The following is a 10000-nucleotide window of genomic DNA, read 5'->3' as shown; positions in this document are numbered from 1 at the left end:
TTCAAACACCTTTAAAGTGGTGTTTTACTTTTAAACCATTTCACACCCACCACAGAAAGACATTGCATTTCTGCAAAAACTAAAATAGACATACATGCGAAAGAAGAAGCTGAGCTCACGGATATAACCTTTTAAAATGCTAGGCAATGGCATCACAAACCTTCACGGTTACAGAGAATCACTAAAACAAGAATAGCAATGGACAGTGAAACATTTACAAGATTTAAAAGTCATTACTTCTACAAATAATTACAACAGCATTTTGAAGCCATGAATATGTTGATGACTTTTTTATTTTGTCTATTTTTATATTTTTTTTGTCCCGCCCATTACTATGTGCTAGCCAATGCAATTTTTAGAGAAAAAAACTATTGTTCTGCCATTGTTGCTTTACACCAGAATTTGGATTTGCCTCAATATTGAAGTTTGCATAATTGATACATGAAGCTGCTTTGAAACATTCTCTGTTTAAAGTGCTATAAAAATAACGTTGAATTGACTCGACAAACTTAAATGCCTCTGATTGGCTACATTGCTCAATGCTTCAAAACCTTGTGGCAAAAAAAAAAAACTTTTTGGTGTTCAATCTATCTGTTTCAGTACTCATTCTGCTGCTCTTCGCTGCTCACTGTTTGATCAGTGTTAACTGAAACTGGTGTTGTAGATGAGAGAGCAGTTGCATCTCTGCTAAGAAAAAAACAACAAGAGAAAAATGAACAAAAATAAATCTGACCAGAAGACCAAAAATAAGCAATAACACCAGATACAAAAATAGACTGCATATTAAGAAAGAATGGATTAAACTATTGTACATATACATGGATATAAGCATCTAATCAAGCCCATGATAGAAAACATTAATTAAAACATTGATTAATATTTTTATATGCTACTAGCCTGTTTCTCTCAGATCCTTCTGTGGTCAAAGCTTCTGTCAAATAATAATAATAAAATAATTTAATGATTTATTATAATTGTGTCATAAACACCAGTAAGATCTGTATTACCTGGTTTTGGTTCACTGACCATGAGAAAAGGAACCTGTGAATTTTCTAGAGACACAGGAGAAGATGAAACAATATTTTAATTTGTTTTGTATTTTTTTTTATCAATCAAGAAATGCAGTGTAGATCTGATTTGTTTTTACCAGAGACATTAAGTTGAACAGGAGCCTGCAGATCTCCAGCAGAACAGTAGTACCAGCCAGAATCAGTGAGTCTCAGTCCAGTCATCAGCACAGTGAAGGAACTTCTCTCATCATCACTGATCTGGACTGATGAATTCTGGGATGTGTTAGTCCTCCCCACTGTGTAACAGCTCTTATCTTTATATCTGCACCACTGTTTGAGTTTATTCTTATATCTTAACGTGTAGAAACACTGAACACTGATATCACCACCTTCATGTCCAGATACACTGCTGTTCACCACAGACACATCAGGAGCTGAACACACACACACACACACATGCACAAACACACACATAAAGACACACACACACCAGTCATTTAGGATTGTGATTTCTGCGGAATTAGTCAAATTTTTCAATTGAATGTGAAACATGTCTCATACCTGATTGAACTGTCAGATAAAGCTGCTCACTCTCATCTATTAATATTCCTTCAATCTCCACAACACACCAATAAGATCCAGTGTCTTCATGCTGCAGGTTTCTCATAGTCACAGTAAAGAAACTCTGATCTGGATGATCAATTACTGACACTCTTCCTTTGGTTTCATTAGCATATGCCAGAATACTGCAGTAATTGTAAGCTGACTTGGCATGAAAGCACCAGTATTTTTTGTGATCAGTGTATTTCAGGTTATAATAACATGGAATAATGAGCGCTCCTCCAGTCTGAACTGTTAACAGTCTGCTTGCTGAACCTGTTGTACATTCAGGACCTGGATAAATAATAATAATAATAATAATAATAACAATAATAATAAATATAATAATAAATAATAAATAATAAAATCTACTTTTGAGTTTTACGTCATTGCTTATATATTTAGATGCATGTACACTTTTTAGCACAATTATTTAATGTTTTCTTGTAATATTTAAGTCCATAACTTATATTGATGCAAATCATGTACTTGGACTTTTTAAAATAAAGGTTTAAGATTAAAATAATATGAATATATAAGGTAACAGACATGTCTTGGGACTGGTGACTATTTCTTATTCTTAATCCTTGTGTTGTGCTGAAAATCCTTTACCTAATTAAAAAAAAAATGCTTGGAATGCTGCTTATAACAACTATATTATCATCAAATCTTCCAGTGGCATGACAAATGAATTTCTCTATTAATACAAGTGATTATAATTATAAATTATAATTATAAAATATAAATAAATGTAGATATAAATACAAAATGTAATTATAAAATAATGATAAAAACACTGTTTAAAAGTTTTAGAGTCTAGCATGCCATACAACAGAACATGTCGACTAATCGTGTGAATAAACTACAAATATAGAACACTTGCCTGTTATGAGCCAAAGAAAAAACACAATGAACTTCAAACTGTCAGTCCTTCTGTTAAAACATTGCAATGTTTCTTCTCCCTGCATCTTCATCATGTATTCTTTGTGATATTGCTACAGAAACAGCTCATCACTCGAGGAGAAGTAAATTACCTTAAGTTCTTACGGTCTCAGTCTCACTTCCTGCTTCCGTGCTCTTCAGTTGCTTATCAAGTCAATTCAAGTTGACTTTTACTGTCATTGGGCTACATGTGTGGACATACAGTGGAATGAAATGTTGTGCCTCACAGGACCAGGGTGCTACATAAATACAGAAATACAACAATGAAGTACCACAGGATAAACCTTTACATAACCTACTGACAGATTTTGACAATAAATATACTATATATAAATGTTTACCTATACATAAGATAAAAAATACAGACTATACGAATGCTTCACATAACACTATACCTATAAACAACTTACAGACTTACAGATTTTGATTTTACTTTTTGTCTCAAAAACATAATTTATATTAAAATGCCATAATGCATGATTGCAAATGTTCAAAAATCCCAAATGCATCACTTGGTCAAGATGTTTAAGATTATTCTGATAAAAAATATGTATTTTAGCACTGCAGTCGATATTAAAGTGTTTTCCTCTGTGGTTTCTGGGTATCAACACTATTTCATTCTCTACTTCTCATTTTACAATTATAGAACTACTGAAGTAGGTCACTGCTGAAGTGAGTTTCTTACATTTATGTATATGCAGTATGTGACAAACACCTTCAGATAAATATTTTAATAGGACTTGAAACCGGATGTGAATGAAGCACTATTTCTGTACAGAGATTAATAGTGGACAAAAGCTTTTCAACATTTATATGCTGATAAAACACAGATCAAGAGATAAAATAGTGGTAATCAGTGAGATATTGGTTATCAGAGCTTCTGTATGTTTTAGTAAAGATTCACACTTCTTTCACACACTTGCTGCACTGTTAGTTGAGAATAATTGATGATGGTAAAAAATCTTCACACTGCACAAGTCACTCATAAGGCTTTGCTTTCTTACAGACAGATAAACGTGAAATACACAGTTAGTAATGGAGTAGCTTTACTTTGTTACTGTTCTAAGCACATTTTTTCAAGTAGTGTACTTTACTGGAGTAGTTTTATTTTGAGTAACTTTTTACTTTTAACTTCACTTCATTACAAAGTATAAGATCGTACTTTTTACTTCACTACATTTCATAAAACATATCGTTACATCGTCCATTTGATATATCACGTGCTCCGACACGCAGAAGTGGTCTCTGATTCATGAACGAACCGAGTCTTTCAATTGGATCGCAAATCGCACCAAACGATTCGTTTACGAGTTAGAACGATCCGATTGCAGCTGTCCCAGAGTCGACAACTCACTGATTCAAATGAACCGTTTAGTGCGAGTCTCTAGTGAACTGAATTCACAAGTTAGAACTGGGAGATCTTGTGAGCGAGCGCGTCTGATGCTGTTAAAAGTTATTAATGTTGAAATTTAGGATCAATTATTATAGGCCTAACTGAAAATCATATTTAGGTCAAAACTGTCAGTTGTGTGTGAATTAAATCTGCTGTAAAGAGTGCTCTGTTTTAACCCACTGAAATGCTTGAATGCTGACAAATCAATTAGTGTCTCTGTTTTAAGTAAAAATAATAATAATAATAATTAAATAAAACAGGTACCTTTTGAAAGGATGGCCTACTGTCCTAGTGACAGCTTTTGTCCTTTTTTTCTGAGTGTGGTATACAGCACCTTTAAGCTTGATTTAATAACACAGTTAAAGTGCATAATAATGGACAATCTCAGCAGAATCGATTCTAATAATCATGACAGAGAGAGAGAGCGAGAGAGAAAAAACTCTAAACTTTTTAATAGGAATTAGAAAAAAAAATCTGTGATTTTGGATGAAAAGAGTGACATTTGGAAAAACAAACAAACAAACAAATGAGTAATTTACCAAACACAGATGTCTAATGGTTTCCACACACAGATACCGTAAGTCTAGTCTGTTAAATAAACAAATCAAATGCAGAATATAAAGCTTATTATCAACACTTTTATAATCATTTGATCCTTCAGGTCGATGTGGAGAAAATTCCTCTAGTTCTGTGACAAACAGAAACGCTCCATGTGCCATCTGAAAAATAAAACAGAAGTGCACACTATTAACAGAGAAATATGAGAACCAAATGTGTTTTTATGTCACACATGCACATCACATACTGCAAATATGCAAATTAGAACATTAACCCGGGTTTAGGAATCATGTAGCATACAGTGTAAAATGTCAGTTTATGAAAACCCAGGATTACTTGTTAATGATGAGTGAATTATGAGCAGTGTGAAACGTGAAACAAGATAACCCAGGATTCAGATCACCCAGGATTTAAATTGACTCTGTCCACGGATTGAATTTTAAGTGTTAAAACCCTTCTTTTAATTTATTTTCAGCCTATTTTTTATTTTATTTTATTAGATCAAGCCTTAAATAGGATTGTTTATTTTAAACAATACACATGTAGTAGCTTACTTTTGTGTTTACTCTAAATCTAAAAAAGAATACAGAAAAAAGAAGTAGGTCTAAAGGAAGAATATCACCAGAGCAATGAGGAAATAACTTTTAGTCATGAGATATATAGAAACAGAGACAAATATAGAATAATTCCACAAAGTTGATTATGAAAGGAAGGCCATTTACAGAGAACAGATTCAATACTTACACTGTGTCACTGACAGTGCCTGTGGACAAAAGTAAAAAATAAAGTTTAGTTGTGTTTTGTTTCATATGTAGTAGCAAATATTTATGAATTATTGAAAAAATGTGTACCTGGTTCTGCCTCAATTACAGTGAGTTGAACAGGATTCAGTGCCTCTCCAACAGAACAGTAGTACCAGCCAGAATCAGTGAGTCTCAGTCCAGTCATCAGCACAGTGAAGGAACTTCTCCCATCATCACTGATCTGGACTGATGAATTCTGGGATGTGTTAGTCCTCCCCACTGTGTAACAGCTCTGATCTTTATATCTGCACCACTGTTTGAGTTTATTCTTATATCTTAACGTGTAGAAACACTGAACACTGATACCACCACCTTCATGTCCAGATACACTGCTGCTCACCACAGACACATCAGGAGCTGAACACACACACACACACACACACACACAGTCATTTGATTTGATTAAACACATATTTGACATTAGAATTGATTAAAATAACTACAAAGTCTCATACCAGATTGAACCTGGAGATAAAGATCATATATGACAGTCGTTTTTCCTTCAATCTTCAGAGCACAATAATAGCCTCCATCATGTTTTGTGCTCTGCAGGTTTCTTATAGTCACAGTAAAGAGTCTCTGATCAGGATGATCAATTACTGACAGATTCTCCTCTGTTGTGTTTGTGTATGTACTGGACTTATTATTTTCTGAATGCCAGTATTTCTTCTGATGTGTGTATTTCCTGTAATAATGACATGGGATGGTGACAGATCCTCCAGTCTTAACAGTTAATCTATTATTTGACCCACTGCTGCAGCGTTCAACACCTAAACACACAACACACACACCGCTGTCATGTTCAGAGTTAACAATAAATAGTCTTCACAAAAACACATTTAAAAGTGACATAAACAACCAACCATAAAACGTGTCATTACAAAATGATATGAGTCTAACATTTGATACTCACCTATAATAAGCCTAAACAAGATGAAAAAGTAGAATATTTCTTTCTTTTCGTATGTGACCATTGGGCAAGTTTCTCTTCCCGTATCTGAGCCTGTATCTTTTTTTTTTAATCTCATATAGCACTAAAAACGTATTGTGCCACTACTCTGATAGCATGAACTTCCGGGCCTCATCTGGGGCAAATATGGCATATATGGCAGAGTTCTGGCAGTTGCAGAAGTAATTTGGGCCAGATTTGGCCCACACACATCAAGCCGGTTGTAGTGTCAGTTCTGACATGTTGTATGTGGGCCAGATCTGGCCCATGTGTGACAAACTGGTTTTACATTGAGCTCTGGCTTGTTGTGTGTGGGCCTGATATGGCCTATACCAGGTGACCAGATGTGCCATTTTCCGGGGACACGTCCTGGCAGATCACCTTACTGTACCACTCAGTGGTTCTCAAACTTTTTGGAGTGGACCCCCATAATATTTCAGGACATCTTTATATATATATGTATATATATATTGGGCAATGAATCTTTGAGAAGGCTGCGATTCGATTCAGTTCATGATTCATAGGTTTTCAATTCAATTCAAGAACGATTTTTGCAAATTTAGAACAATTTAATTCGATTCAATTCACAATTAAATTAGATTATAACGATTCGATTCTGCACTCTCCCTTTAACTGTCACCCCGTCCCGTATACGGGACGCCTACATTTACTTCACTATATTACAATGAAATCAAATCTAATCTTTACAAACTATATATCGTTGGAAAGGTCTAAGACTCCCAAATATATATTTTACCAATGTTTTTTGTTAAAAATTATGTAGGAAAAGTAATAGATTAATTTATGACAAGAGTGCACCCTCAAGAATCTACAATATAACAGGAGTTCTGACCTTTGTTAAAAAAAAGTCTTCTTTGTTGCCTTTTTCTCTATTACATTTTAGAAATCATCAGAAGTTATATATCAACTGAAAACTTAAAATCTCAAAATTCATCCTTTAAAACCCATTTTAAAATCAAACATTGCATTACCATGTAAATGGTACATCAATATCATGTAACAAAATATTTTCATTCATGAATTATAAAAATGTAAGTTTGGAACCTGCACTATAAAGTCTATGTTCAAAAATATGAGTGACAGTTAAGGGGTTTTAAGTGCATTCAAAGGATTATTTAAATGCTTCCCCTAAATTATTTAAATGCTTAGTCAGGGGACAGATTACACAAGCCTTTATGGTTAGAGAACCATAGGTTAGAAAAACAAAAACAAAAACATTTTGTCTATTGTTAGATGCTTTTTTAATGATGCTATGGCATGACATGGCATACGTAAAAATGTACGTAAGGCAAGATTTAAAAAATAAGAGCTTCAAAAGTATTATGTGTTAAAACTCAAATTTGTCACACCAGGGGCAATGCTTGATTGCAGTTTTTGCTGCTAAGGGTGACCTAACCAGTTTTAGGTTTAGGGGGCAAACACTTTTTCATACAGAGCCATGTAGTTTTGGATTTTGTTTTCCCTTAATAATAAAAACCTTCATTTAAAAACTGCATTAAGTGTTCACTTTTGTTATCTTCTACTAATATTTCAATTTGTTTGATGATCTGAAACATTCAAGTGTGAGAAACATAAAAAAAAAAAAAAAATCAGGAAGGGGGTCAACACCTTTTCACACCACTGTATATGTGTGTATATTTATATACATACACACACACACACACATATATATATATATATATATATATATATATATATATATATATATATATACTGTGTAGCCGATCTGACTCGAACCAGACAAATTAAAGAGTTGATTCAGGACTGTGGTTGAAACACGAGCCGAATTCCTCAGGAAGTCATAAAACATTCTGTGCCACAAGTCCCAAGCAAGATTACCAACCAACCAACTTTCACAGAACAGCTTTCAACATTAACACCACTAGAACAATGATTGACAATTTCAATTCGAAGAAGAAATTGTCAAATTTGGCGCAATAAATTGAAAGGCAACGCTGGACATCACATGTAAACCCATGAGAGTTATACACCATATCCTTAAGCACTTCCCCCACCTAGCAGAACCAGACTGAAATTCCTAAGGGGGGGAACCTCTGGTCTCCACAGAAATCTTTGTCAAGAGAATGGCAAATAAACTGTCTTTTCTACATATATATGGACCAAAATGAACTCAAAAGAACTTATAAATGAATATCAGTCCATCGCTTAACTCCATATACATTTATGTGTAACCCACACATTTGACTATCATGTTATAATCACTTATTGTGTATGTCTTTTAATAACTATGGGATAGCTTAAGGATACATATTAATGTCTAGCAGGGTTTCCCATACATTCATTAATTTGTTGGCGGCCCGCCACAATATCAACGCTGACCGCCATGGATTGATTCAGATTTTAAAACTATTTAATATGGGTACTCCCTCCCTCTCACAAACTGACAACGGAGGCACGCACGACTAGCCCCTCCTCTTCGAACACGATCTGAATCAAAACATGAGCATGTGTTAGTTAGAGGACGGATTGTTGCCGGTGCTTAATGCTTATTATCCCAGCGAAGATTCCAGAATCAATCCGGAGTTGAATGGTTAGTAATGAACACTGTTGCTCAACATAACTCTAAGTTAGTCTATGTTAAGCGCTGTCGCGTTTCCATTACAGATTCGCGCAAAACTTGTGTTTTTTTCTAAATATCGATAAACAACTATTGCGAAATGACGGCGATTCCATTAACCAATGTTATGCAACTAAAACGTCATTTTTTTTTCCTCTCGCGATCAGTCATTCCAAAAATCATGGCAACGGATGTTAGTAGGTTTATATATATCACAGCCACCAGACTAGACATTATATTATTACTGTGTCCACCTCCAGGTCCAGTTTGTTCTGTGTGTGTGTGTGTGAGTCTTTTTGAATGTTTGAGTGTGTGAGCCTGTGTTTGAGTGTGTCAGTAAGTTTGTGAGTTTGAGTGTGTGTGTGTGTGTCCATCTCCAGGTCCAGGTTTGTGTGTGTGTGTGAGCAAAATTTGCAACAAGAAGTCTGTGGAGCAGTCATAGCATAGAAAGTGTAGCAATGGCATAGCAATAGCTAACACATTCTCATCCCAAGGCGTCATATACTGACCCTCTTGACATTTCGTCAACATCCTACGCATATGGCACCCTCTAGCGTCAATATGAGACACAGATTATGGGTTAAGGTTAGGGTTAGGGTTAGGGTTAGACCGCTAGGAGGCGCCTTCTGGCCCATTTTTATCTGCTTCTAATATTGACGCTAGAGGGTGCCATGTGCGTAGGATGTTGACGAAATGTCAAAAAGGTCAGTATATGACGCCTTGGGATGAGAACGGTCTGCAATAGCAATGTCTTTAAAGGGATAGTTCACCCAAAAATTAAAATTCTATCATCGTTTACTCACCCACAAGTTGTTCCAAACCTGTATGAGTTTCTTTGTTCTGGTGAACACAAAGGAAGATATTTGGAAGAATGTTTGTAACCAAACAGATCTTGGTCCCCATTGACTTCCATAGTAGGAAAAAAATATATAATATGGTAGTCAATGGGGACCGAGATCTGTTTGATTCTGTCATTCTTCCAAATATCTTCCTTTGTGTTCAACAGAACAAAGAAACTCATACAGGTTTGGAACAACTTGTGGGTGAGTAAACGATGATAGAATTTTAATTTTTGGGTGAACTATCCCTTTAAGGTATGTGACACTAAGTGTTGGCAATGGAAATGTGTACTTGTAACTAAAAATA

General features: G+C 34.9%; 2 protein-coding genes across 2 annotated transcripts in view; both read right to left on the bottom strand.

The window, feature by feature from the left end:
* LOC132154491 (CMRF35-like molecule 5) overlaps positions 1–10000 on the bottom strand; it is a 21122-nt gene that overhangs the window by 1790 nt on the left and 9332 nt on the right. Inside the window, exon 5 of the mRNA XM_059563057.1 lies at positions 604–684. Coding sequence (XP_059419040.1) covers positions 604–684 — 81 coding nt within the window. The remainder of the gene's footprint in view (positions 1–603; positions 685–10000) is intronic.
* LOC132154492 (polymeric immunoglobulin receptor-like) lies at positions 4472–6303 on the bottom strand. The gene is made up of 5 exons (XM_059563058.1): positions 6220–6303; positions 5762–6076; positions 5355–5663; positions 5248–5266; positions 4472–4664 (listed from the first exon to the last, which is right to left on the bottom strand). Exons 1-5 carry the CDS (start codon positions 6278–6280, stop codon positions 4628–4630), a joined length of 741 nt encoding a protein of 246 aa, XP_059419041.1. The 5' UTR covers positions 6281–6303; the 3' UTR covers positions 4472–4627.

Source organism: Carassius carassius, chromosome 12 (genome assembly GCF_963082965.1).
Source record: "Carassius carassius chromosome 12, fCarCar2.1, whole genome shotgun sequence".
Taxonomy (NCBI): Eukaryota; Metazoa; Chordata; class Actinopteri; order Cypriniformes; family Cyprinidae; genus Carassius; species Carassius carassius.
Note: the sequence above shows the minus strand (reverse complement) of the source record. Positions and strands in the feature narration are given on the sequence as shown.

Coding starts and splice junctions, on each gene's coding strand:
- LOC132154492 (XM_059563058.1), bottom strand. CDS start 6,280: ATGGTCACATACGAAAAGAAAGAAATATTCTACTTTTTCATCTTGTTT. Junction 6,077..6,219: donor CTTGTTTAGGCTTATTATAG/GTGAGTATCAAA, acceptor TTGTGTGTTTAG/GTGTTGAACGCTGCAGCAGT. Junction 5,664..5,761: donor TTATCTCCAGGTTCAATCTG/GTATGAGACTTT, acceptor GTGTGTGTTCAG/CTCCTGATGTGTCTGTGGTG.